Source organism: Prionailurus viverrinus, chromosome D1 (assembly GCF_022837055.1).
Source record: "Prionailurus viverrinus isolate Anna chromosome D1, UM_Priviv_1.0, whole genome shotgun sequence".
In the NCBI taxonomy this organism is placed as follows: Eukaryota; Metazoa; Chordata; class Mammalia; order Carnivora; family Felidae; genus Prionailurus; species Prionailurus viverrinus.
The window spans coordinates 70,882,655-70,895,431 of NC_062570.1; the positions used below are offsets into that span (position 1 = coordinate 70,882,655).

At 36.9% G+C, this 12,777-nt stretch overlaps 1 protein-coding gene across 1 annotated transcript in view; it reads right to left on the reverse strand.

Annotated features, from left to right (window-relative positions):
- COPB1 (COPI coat complex subunit beta 1) overlaps nt 1-12,777 on the reverse strand; it is a 36,062-nt gene that overhangs the window by 11,434 nt on the left and 11,851 nt on the right. The window contains exons 7-14 of the mRNA XM_047878208.1: nt 11,002-11,139; nt 8,334-8,453; nt 6,149-6,256; nt 5,913-6,059; nt 4,100-4,245; nt 2,782-2,878; nt 1,546-1,706; nt 572-692 (exon numbers count right to left, since the gene is read on the reverse strand). Coding sequence (XP_047734164.1) covers nt 572-692; nt 1,546-1,706; nt 2,782-2,878; nt 4,100-4,245; nt 5,913-6,059; nt 6,149-6,256; nt 8,334-8,453; nt 11,002-11,139 — 1,038 coding nt within the window. The remainder of the gene's footprint in view (nt 1-571; nt 693-1,545; nt 1,707-2,781; nt 2,879-4,099; nt 4,246-5,912; nt 6,060-6,148; nt 6,257-8,333; nt 8,454-11,001; nt 11,140-12,777) is intronic.

The window sequence follows — 12,777 nt, forward strand, 5'->3', positions numbered from 1 at the left end:
TTCCAGAAATGAAAACCCATTTAAGAGACACTTCTGGGATAAAATAGACAGTGACTGACTAGATGAAAATACTGGAGAGAGAGGTCTTTCCTTCACTGGGCCTTGACTGATCCTAGCAAACAAACGACTGGCTTCATAAACCCTTACATCTCTTCCACAAGGTACCATTATCATATTACTTTGTCAATTTTACAATAACGTTATATTACTATGTCCGTTTCCCCATTACCATAAGCTCTTTATTTTTAATAGTTTTAAATATTTATTTTGAGAGAGTGTGCATGCACGCACACACAAGTGAGAGACAGGCAGAGAGAGAGGGGGAGAGAAAATCCCAAGCAGGCTCTCCGCGGTCAGCATGGAGCCCGACACAGGGCTTGATCTCACCACCATGAGATCATGACCTGAGCTGAAATCAAGAGTCAGATGCTTAACCAATTGGGCCACCCAGGTGTCCCCATAAGCCCTTTAATGACAACAACTTCAGCATTTCCTTTTAGGTCCTTCACTGTTCAGTGCATATAGCAGACACTCAATATTTGCTAGGTAAATGCAGGATAAATAAACTTACATTTTGCTTTTTCTTCTCCTGAACCAAAGCTACATAGCGCAAGGCAATCTTGGTCAGAGTTGTGGCAAGGGAGGCAGCAACAAAGAAATCTCCATCCAGAAGGAATCCTCTTAGGGGAGGTCTGCAAAGCAACCACAAAAAGTGAAACCCACCCACCATTTCTTAAGCAGCATACAGTTTTTGCAGAAATGATTCCAATAAGCCTATTTAACAATCTCACTGCCACCCTTCAGTGAAAAGGATTCTCAGTTTCCTCCTTAGCTTTTAGAATGGAAAAAGGAAAATATACATGGTTTTACAGCTTATCCTCAAAAGATGCTAGAGCCACTGAATATGGAAAAAGAAAATGATTACCAGTGTATGTACTGGAGCCAATGAGCTACATTCAAATTCCAGCTTTCTATTTATTGTTTCCCTATGGGTAAGTTACAAACTTTTCTAACAGAAGAGGAATTTGAGGTATCTTCTGTAAAACGCGGATAATCATATACTGCATTTCAACAAGTTGTTATTAATAGACAAACTACTTAGCACAGTGCCTAGCATATAGTAAACAACTGTTAAAATTTTAGGCATCATTTTTATCTTCGTTATAAAATTGGGAGTGCAAAATAAGGCAGAAACATCAAATTGTTATTCCATCAATTAGAAGTGGAAAATCTTCAAAATATGTTTCCCAAGTACTAATACAGACAATGAAACTCACAAAGTTACCTCTACTTTGCATTTTCTATGGGAGTAAATTAATTTTAAACAGAACAGTTATTTCAATGAAAGTAGTTTTAAGAAGCAGAGATTCAAGCCATTAACACAATTCCTGGGAGAAAGAAATTAAATGTCCTCAAGTATCTTAAATGGCTAAGATTTCCATTTTGGTCAAAAAAAGCAAACTAATCAGAGAAAAACCACTTGTCCTATCACAGGAGTGATAACTTAAACAGTACAGATGGTAAGGTACAGGTGCTGCGAATTACCTTTCATCCTCTTTCTTGGTGGGTCGGGAACTACTAAGGGCGCTCTGAGTTGCATAGGTGCCCATCTCAGTTACCAACTTCTGAACTGGCCCCACAGTCATTTCCTCTTCAGGTTTTAATTCACCAGCTTCTTTCTTTATTTCTGACTCTACGATTGGGATCTAAAAATCAATTGGAATATCAATTTAGTAATAATATCAACCGCAAGCAAATTGTATTTAAATATTCAATCATTTCTATGGAGGAGGCAATTCCCCCGAGGGGATTTTTGCAACTCTGCATTCAATTTTCTTTCCTTCCCTGGGCAATGTAGTGAGGAGAACAGGGCTTTGGAGTGAATGCCACTTACTTGTTGAATGGTTCTGGGCAAGTTAATTAAACTACTTTGAGTCTCAGTTTCTCTCTTAAATGGAAATCTTAATTCTATTCATACAAGTTACTTGATAGGAAAATGCTTAGGACAGTGACTAAGACAGAGTAGATACTTACTAAGCCTTACTCCTCTTCTCTATCCCTTCCCCTGCAATCCTAGCCCTAACAGCACCTATGCTAAAATGAAATAAACCTGACTTGTATGTACACAGTAACTTCATCAACTACCTTTTTTAAAAAACCAAATGGCTACTATGTATTTATTCCTCAATACCAATCCAATCATCTAACTTAAGAGCTCTTCAATCATTAACTGTCAATTCCCTGACTTCATAAGTGAAAAACCTAAAGTCCAGTCATGTTAAGAAACTTAGATCCAAGGTCCCAGAGTTAATTACCAGCAGAAGCGAAACTGTAACCAAGGTCTCCTGACAAGCACTGTTCTTCCTATTCTACCATATGGTGGGATGAGGAAACACTGCCAGTTTTAGTACAGAAATATTCTAATGTCAGCCCAGTTCTTATAATATTTACATTCTCCTTTCAAAACACAAAGGCTAGCACAGAGTTTTACAAGTCTTTTTTTTTTTAAACATAGAACCTCTTGTTCAAATAAAACCTTACCCTAAACAGTAAATAACACAGACAATGCTGTATGCAGCTCAATGCAAGGGAGAGGGATGCCCCTAATTTCCCACAGCCTCTAAGCCTTAATTATAGAGGTAATTAAGACATATTTTTCAATGTTCTTTAACCCTGACGCTACTAACTAAAAACATGAAAGAAAGCAAACCACCACACAAAAGTCGGATTTACTGAAGTAAATACCACCATTTAAGTAGTTTTTTCTAAAGTAAGACATACCTCCCCCAGGGACCTGCGGACTTCAGTCATCACACTCTGAATGTCTTCCTTGGTACCACAGTATTCTCCCAGGATCCATAATGCTCCTCGGTAAATCCTAAGGGAAGAACACAGTTCTTGAAGCAGAGATTGTTCTCTGTGAATTTAAGCTCAAGGAAAACAACAAGATTCTGCAGTTCCAAGGGTATATGGATGAAATTTTAAGAAAGAATGTAATAAAGGCACTGAGTTTCTTTGATTCTCTCCAGAAATCACAAGGATTAAAAAGAAAATAAGTGTTCTCACCCATTATTATTACAAATATTCTAAAACTGGTAAACTCATTAGTAAAAATAAAACACCAAAATGTTTCCCAGAAAGGTGTTATCCTCCTTAAGGACAGAGTTAAGGTAAATTTTATTTTAATCACTTACTACTATAAAAACTGTATTACTTTGATGTAAAAAGTAATTCACTTTTTATTACAGCCACTGAAAAGAATAGACAAGATGCTGAACAGAACTATTAGGAAGGAGTGCAAAGGATTGGTAATACAAAAAACCCAAAAACAGAAGGAAAGCAACAATTCTCTAATTTAAAATGTTAAACTGAATAGAATCTTCAGTCACCTTTTCCCTAAGATTTTCATTAAATTTATTCAGAAAAATTTTAGAAACTAAAGCTCTAAGAGATGATGGCCACTGAAGGCAAAACTTAGATATACTTGTTTTCTCACAAAGGAAGCAAATCTTTCTCACTTCCACAAATATCAATTCATTGTCATATCATAAAAACAATTTTGCAAAACAAAAAAACAAAACAAACAAAAACAATTTTGCAATGGTCCTTTCTTTTCTATCCAGGCAGATATAATGGAAGTGTATTACACTCCACCTATCAGATGCTTTCAATGAAGCAAAGTTTGGATGCAACAGTCCTTTCTCATTAGCAAAAGCTATTTTAAGGGAATGCATGACGTCAGATTTGGGCTGCATTTTCAATCCCTCATTTTAGTAAATGCTAATGGGGAATATAAATACTGATATCCAAAAAGTGATACCCTTTAAAAATATGTTCCTTCGCCACTTTAGGATACACCATGTTTTAGAGGAAATACGGATAGAGAAACCTAGGTCAATCATACCTACAAAAACAAATTCTGCCCATAGATTGCAGATTTACAGAGAGTAAGGTAAGATGATGTTTACTATGACACTTATATTGGTTTTAGTGTTTTGCTTCATTTCTTCTCTCTTGTATTTTCTACCAAATGGCCCTTTAAAGATAGAAACGGTAAAATGCTTGCTTGACCTTACATTTAAACAGATGTTAAACCTACTTGACAGATTTAATAGCATGAAAGACTTCAAGCATCTTCTCAACAATAAGCATTCTCAGGTTATCAAAGCGCTGAATGGCTTCACGGACAAACTCCAAGACATCAGCGGCTGCTGCTTCATTATTGTCACTGAGAAATTCCATTAACTGAAAGGAAAAAAAAGAAAAATAGGTAAGTTATATAATTTTCAGAAAGAAAATTATCTAAGTTTTAAGAAGTAAACAAATTCACAAGAAATATAATTAATGATTTTCAAACATGTAACAAAATGTTGAGAGACAAGTACTGTTATGTAAACAAAGTCACAATGTCTTTTCTGGTTTTTGTGCAGCCAAGTTTACTACAAAAAAACTCACTATAAAACAAAAGCTGGAAATACACAACTCAAAATAAATTAATTGGATACACCTCAGTTGTAACTGAAAGCAAAATCATTTCAGAGGAAATCTGAAGTTCAAAAATACAATTTCAAATTATAATAACATACTTCATTTATCTGACAGTGACAGAAGCCAAAGATTCTAGGTATATATATTTTTCCTATAACTAAATCCTTCAACTTTTTTTTTGTTTTTTTTTGTTTTTTTGGTTTGAGAGAGTGAGCAGGGGAGGGGCAGAGAGGGAGAGAGAGAATCCCAAGCACATTTCGCACTGTCAGTGCGGAGCTCAATGCGGGGCTAAAACCCACGAACCATGAGATCGTGACCTGAGCTGAAATGAAGAGCTGGCCACTTAACTGACTGAGCCACCCAGATGCCCCTAAAGCCTTCAACTTAAAAAAAAATTTTTTTTTAACGTTTTATTTTTGAGAGACAGAGAGAGAGGCAGAGTGTGAGCAGGGGAGGGGCTGAGAGAGAGGGAGACACAGAATTTGAAAACAGGCTCCAGGCTCTGAGCTGTCAGCACAGAGCCCGACGTGAGGCTCGAACTCAAGAACCCTGAGATCATGCCCTGAGCCGAAGTCAGACACTTAACTGACTGAACCACCCAGGTGCCTCTAAATCCTTCAATTTGTAAAGAGATAAAACTATTTGAGAGAAATACTTATTTGCCCTACTGAATCACATATACACAGCATAATTTTGCCACAGGTAATTGTAACAAACATCAATTATAATAATACATGTAAGTATTCATCACTGTGTTTTTCTGTATTTACTTAAAACAAAAAAATGTTTGTTTGTTTACTTATTTATTTTTGAGAGAAAGAGAGAGAGAATCCCAAGCAGGCTCCACGCTGTCAGTGCAGAGCTCAACAGGGGGCTTGAACTCATGAATCGTTGAGATCATGGCCTGAACTGAAATCAAGAGTCAGCCGCTTAACCGACTGAGCCACCCAGGCACTCCCGTTGTTTAGTTTTTTTTTTTTATTAAAAAAAAAAAAAATTTTTTTTTAATTAAAAAAAAATTTTTTTTTTTTAATGTTTATTTACTTTTGAGAGAGAGAGAGACAGAGTGCGAGTGGAGGAGGAGCAGAGAGAGGAGATGCAGAATCTGAAGCAGGCTCCAGGCCCTGAGCTATTAGCACAGAGCCCAATGCAGGGCTCGAAACCACAGACTGTGAGATCATGACCTGAGCCAAAGTCGGACGCTTAACCGACTAAGCCACCCAGGCGCCCTGTTTACGTTTTTGATGTAGATGTAAGAGAAAGAAGTCAGAGTCCTTAACCTTCTGAGCTTAACAGTGAACATCAAGATCCTGTCTGACCACAAGATTTAGTGAATCTACTAGACGGTTCCAGAGTCTAAGTGCTATGTAACTCTTTTCATTCTTTTAGAGAATTTCAAAATTAAAGTCACTGGAATTACATACCACAGGAATAACATTTGCAGCCATATCTGGAAATCGGACAGAACAGGAATGCAATGTTCTCACAAGGAGTTGTCTGTATTTGTCAGTATCTTCATGCTCAGACACATTATTTGTTTTAATCACTTCCTTCTTCAGAACAATAACCAGCTAGAGAACCAAATAAAAGTTAAGTGGGAATTATACCATGTTTGGCCTGACAGCTTACAACAGTGCTTTCTTTCAGAGTTTTGTTTTACCTCTTCAACATTCCTAGAAGAAACAAGATCCAGTGCTAACTGCAGAGTTTTCTTGCGTACTTCTAAGTCTGGTGTGCTCAATACTCTCAGGATGTCCATAACTAGATCCTGAGAAAGAACAAAAACTCCAGAATTAACACAAATATTAACAGAAAAAAATCCTAACCACACAATAGGGTATCTATCACCACCTTACTTCTTTAATCAATAATACAATCACTAGTGGTAGAAGAACCAGATATCTGGGGTATCCTGATGTAATGCAATATGAAGTATATAATATCACATATGATGCAAACTACAAACATTTATTCTTTATCAAGCTTTAGATCAAACATATAGTTAACAGGAAATATAGGAATCAGAGAAACAAACTGAATGACATCACTGGAAAGTCATTAAATAAACCCACACAAGGAAGAGCATCTTACAGGACAATTGGTCTGGTCTCTTCAACAAGCCCATGTCATGAAAAAAAAAATACTGCTCCAACTGAGACATAAGGACATAATCAGGTAAGCCATATGGTCAAGAATTGGACAAGCTAAACAAAAGTACATTTCAGAGACATCTGGGAAAATCTGACTTTGGAGTTGGCATTGGATAATATTAAGAAACTATCAATAATTTCATTAAATGTGATAACATTATTTTTGCTCTGCAGGAAGATATGTTTTAAAGGAATATACTTTAAAATATAGTAAAACTAGGGATACCCGGGGGGCTCAGTCGGTTTAAGCGTCTGACTCTTGATTTCTGCTCACATCTTGATCTCACGATTCAGGAGACCGAGCTTGGCATCGGTCTCCACGCTGTCAGGGGCTCTGCCCCTCCTTCCTATTCGCTCATGCGTGCGCTCTCTCTCAAAACAAATAAACTTAAAAACATGTTTAAAATATAGCAAAACTAATTTACACATGATTTTACTTCTTTAAAACTTTATTTAAAAAAATTTCACTGATAAAAAAGTTCTAAAACTCTATTCCTGTGTAACTTTCACTTACATTCACCAGTTGTTTTTTTTTTTTAAATATTGATGTTTATTTTATTTTATTTTATTTTTTTAAACATTTATTCATTTTTGAAAGAGAGCGCAAACGGGGGAGGGCCAGAGAGAGAGGGAGACACAGAATCGGAAGCAGACTCCAGGCTCCAAGCTGTCAGCACAGAGCCTGACGTGGGGCTCGAACTCATGGACCGTGAGATCATGACCTGAGTCAAAGTCGGCCGCTTAACCGACTCAGCCACCCAGGAGCCCCATTCACCAGTTGTTAATTCTGTTGCATATGCTTTATCAAACTCTACCCCTAAACATTGTCATGTACATTTCCAAAGAAGGACAAGCTCTTACATAACCACAGTACAATGATCAAATTCAGAGAACTTAACACTGGGAACAATGATATTAACTAATACACAGTCTATAATGCACATTTCTCCAACTGTCCCAAAAATGTCCTGTAAATTTTTTGTTGTTGCTCTGATCCGGGATAGCATTGGAGTTAGCTGTCATGGGGCTTTACTTTTATAACAATCATTATTCTCACAGATTAAATAGGTATGTTGATAATTCCATAGAATTCAATTATCTTTTTTTTTTAAGTTTATTTACTTTGACAGAGAGAGAGCACATGCATGCACACACAGGGGAAGGGCAGAGAGAGAATCCCAAGCAGGCTTCACAGTTTCAGTGCAGAGCCCAAAGCAGGGCTCAAACCCACGAGTTGTGAGACCATGACCTGAGCCAAAATCAAGAGTCAGATGCTCAGCCAACTGAGCCACCCATGTGCCCCCAATTCAATTACCTTTTATTTTCAATCAATTGGAATAATTATTTTTCACAAACTGTAAATTATATATCCAAATTAAAATGCGTGTATTTCTATTACTAAGAATATCCAATGCAGTACAAATAGCATATAAAATAACATTAATTCATTTTAGAAAAAAATTTTTTATGGCAAAGACAATACCCCAAAAGACTATGGTGATTCAAAAGTTACATCTTAGTTGACCAAAATTTAAACTGCCCAGTCTCCAAGAATTTATGTTACTACACTTGATCTTAGCCAAAAGGCCAAGGAGTGATTCAAGAATTTATGTTAACCAAGACAGCAAGGCTTAAGTATTATCTCAACTTGAAAAAGATTTTATCTAGGATTTTTCTCTTCCAGATAATGTTTACCTGTAGTACTCGTTCATGAGCAGGATGCTCTTTTAATTCTATCAATCGATCCAGAACTATGAGCTTTACATTGTTGTCACTTTCCTTAATAATTAAATCAATGTAGCACTGAGCAGCAGCCTATATAAAAAAAGAAACGTGTTTTAAGCACACACCCATCTTAAACACAGAATTTGAAGATAAGGAAAAAAAGCCCCTAAGAAGCCAAAATATATTCACTACTACTGTACTAAAACTTTATGTATTTTCCCCAAAGGAATATGTCCCTCTATTTCCTAAATTCTAACAAATTTCATTTTCAAGTTTAAAAAAGTTAAGAAGCATCACAAATTAAAATAATGAAAAGGGGCTGCTATAGGTAGAAATACCAACAGTCAAAAAATTAAGAGTCGAAACTAAGGAAAAGGTAGAAAAAAGCAGACAGAGTATTCCCTAAAATATAGCTATTGAGTATCTTTTAGTTTAGGTGCAAAGTCTAACACACCTGCATTACAGTACAGAAAAATTAAGACCATAAAAATTACCCTGACTCATTAAAAGCAGAGGACAAAGGAACAACCTGAAAGAGCTCCCAATGACCAAAGCTGGAATAACATGACCAATAAAATGACTACAATATACAGAATGAAATAGCCATGCTAATATGAAGAGAGAAAGAAAGGGGGAGGGAGGAAAAAGTACAGCTCCTCCTTGCAGAACTCCAATTATTAAATGTAGAATGAGGAAAATAGAAAACCACCATTAAAATATCACATTAACAACCGCTGTACAGGGGAGCCTGGGTGGCTCAGTCGGTTAAGCATCCAACTACCTATTTCAGCCCAGATCACGATCTCATGGTTCGTGGGTTGAAGTCCCACATCAGACTCTGTGCTGGCAGTGCAGAGCCTGCTTAGGATTCTCTCCCTCTCTCTCTGACCCTCCTCCATGCGCTCTCTCTCAAAATAAATAAACATTAAAAAAAAATGCTGTACAGAAATGCTAAAATTATTTGGTTTAAGTCTGAGCAGAAATAGGATATTTCAAAGTATCTTCCCATGTTATTTATGGATTACAGTTTTTTTTTTAATGTTTTATTACTTGAGAGAGAGAGAGAGACAGACAGACAGACACACACACACACACACACACACACACACACACACACACAGTGTGAGTGGGGGAGGGGGAGGGGCAGAGAGAGAGAGAGAGAGAGAGAGAGAGAGAGAGAGAGAGAATCCAAAGTAGGCTCCAGGCTTTGAGTTGTCAGCACAGAGCCGGACATGGGGCTCAAACTCACAAGCTGTGAGATCATGACCTGAGCTGAAGTCAGACACTCAACTGACTGAACCACCCAGCAGCCCCTCATGTTATTTACTGATTACAAAAGAAGAAATCATAACTCAACAGTGGAGAAATCTGCCAGACACCATCTTCACTGACTGATCAAGGTTAACACCACTAATAATACTTTAACATTACATACTCCTTGATCTAATACACTGAGAAAAGTGTATCACTTCCACAGTATTCTTCCCCAAAACGCATAACCTCAATCTAACTATAAGAAAACATCAAACTCAAATTGAGAGAGACATTTTACAAAGTGACCCCACTACTCTTCAAGTGTCAAGGTCATGAAAAACAAGAAAAGGCTTGAGAAAGTGTCACTGATTAGAGGAGACTAACACATGACAACTATATGTAATGTGGGATCCTGGATTGAATCCTGGTACCAAAAAAGGACATTTTTGTGGGGAAAACTGGTTAACAATACTATTGTTAGTTAACAATATTATTGTTCCAATGGGAATTTCTTAATTTTGACAATTATACAATTGCTATCCAAGACACAGACATTATGGGAAGCTGGTGAAGGGTGAACTTTGTCCTACTTTTACAACTTTTGTTGTTTCGTTGTTCTGTAAGTCTAAAATTATTTCAAAATAGAGTTAAAAAAATTTTTTTTAATTTTTTTGTTTACATTTATTTATTTTTGAGAGACAGAGACAGTGAAAGCAGGGGAGGGGCAGAGAGAGAGAGAGGGAGACAGAATCAGAAGCAGGGTCCAGGCTCCGAGCTGTCAACACAGAGCCCGATGCAGGGCTCGAATCCACGAACCATGAGATCATGACCTGAGCCGAAGTCAGACGCTTAATCGACTGAGCCACCCAGGTGTCCCAGAAAATTTTTTCTTCTAAGTCTTGGCAGCTAAAGCAATCAAGTCTCCTATTTATACAAGCTGGCTTTATAGAACAATTCATTCTCTGAATATATTAGAAGTTCATCGTGCAGTCTTGATACAGTAAATTAAAGAGAAAACTTAATACTCCATTATTGAAAATATGCACTCTTTTTAGGATCCATCATGTAGAATCTAAAATTCATTTCCCAGATCTAGGTTTTAAGGTAATTAAAGTATGGAGAGTGATCTTAAAATCTTCATCATTCTCCAGAAACCAGAAATATTAGTATTCTGTCACTCTTTCTCCCCACATATATATATATATACAAAAGCAGGAAGGAAGAAAACAACATTGGAGTATGTAAGGAATCTAATAAGTTCACAACATTTATAAATTGTTGTCTCTGTGCCATGTAATCACATAGTAAACTGCAATGCCACTAAATCATAGTGCTAAGACAGCATACGTATCATCCAACTGGCACCAAAAGAAATAAGCAGTACCTTGATTGCAGTGGGCGCACTAGAAAGTGTCACTAATGTTCCAGCGGCTTCATATTTTACAGCAGGGCTAGATGACTGTAGTAAGTTATAGATGCAGCGAATGAAACGAGCCCTTTCTGATGGATTAGCATGACAGACCTGGAGAAGGAAACATTTAGGTTTCAACGGACTTCAGGGATACTTGCTTTCAAACAGATTTTTTATAGTTGTCAGCTTACGGGATGCTACTTCTTATCATCTGAAAGCTAAGAATAGTCTTATAAGGGCATCTGAAGATGTCAGCCAACCTGAGATGAGACACCGTGGCTGGTAATTTCAGAAAGAAATAGGTTTTACTTTGGATAATTGTTATAGCTACTCATTCATTTATTCATTCAGTCATAAATACTCTCACAAAAGGTTTTCAAATGGTTTATAATAAAAGATATGCGTACTATACACAAATGAAATAGAAAATGTAGGTAACAAAATCAAGGACAAATTATTAACCAAGTGATATTAAATTTGATTCTAAATTTTTATTCCAGATGTAATGCCAAAAAGGAAAACATAACGGATATCAATCTCAATAGCTAATAAAAGGAAAATATCTGTTCTTAAAGCAAGAAAGATAACCCCCTTTTTAAGTACTACTACTTCTTATTGGGAACTATATTCCATTCTGTGGAGACAACTAATTTTCTATGTTGTCCTAAATATATTTTAATACCTTTACCTATAAAGCAAATATTTTTTTTTTGATGTTGATATTTCTGTCAGATTTTCTAAAATATGTACAGTCAAATCTCTCTCATTCAGGCAAGACTCAGAAGCTATTCCCTTTTACTATAACCTGGACTCTGTTAGACCAAGAAGTCTCTGAATAGCAGAGAACCGCTATTTTTGAGAACCTAAGTGGCATCTCTAAACCATAAAATGAATTAAAAGGAACTATAGTAAAACCTTGGATTGCAAGTAACTTGTTCTGCAAGTGTTCTGCAAGATGAGCAAACATTTCTAATAAATTTTAACTTGATAAATGAGCGAAGTCTTGCAATATGAGTAGTACGTGACACCAAATGTCACATGATCATAATTGAGCCAATGGTTCTCTCTCTCTCTCTCTCTCTCTCTCTCTCTCTCTCGATGATGGATTGTGAGTGATCATCTTCCATGCTCGGATGCATCTCAGGCCACAGTGTTTGGCAGAAATCAGTGATTTTTCAGAATGTTGGAAGGTGCCCACAACTGGCACTAGTGTATTTTTTGTCACTTCAAAGCACCTATGGACAGACCTTTCCTTTTCCATACAAGAGTAAGCTTAGGAATACTTTGCTTCATTCTAGGTCAGGCTGCCTGCAGATACAGACCCTTTCTTTTGTTGCCTTATTGGAAGTTACATTAAATACACTCTATGACAAGAGTTTACTAATACTGTACTGTAGTCAACATCCGTGCGAGCATATACAATGGCCCCCAGGCAGAAAAAGGTTGAAAAGAAAGGCGGTAAGAAGGAGATGATTACAGTGGAAGTTAAGAAGGAAATCATTGAGAAGTACGAATGAGGTATACAAGTAGCCGAACCTGCAAGATTTTATAAGGAGGCTACATCTGCATCTCCTCTGAGAAGAGGAAGAGAAAAAGGCGGAGGAATACCTCACTTCGAAAGAGATTAGGAAGATGTGTACAATGTGGGAAACCGTGCAAAATTTTATAGAAAAGCCCCACCCAAATAAGGCTGTAGCAGTGTGAGTGATGAATCTGTTTAACGATAATGCAATGTCACATTTCCGCAAA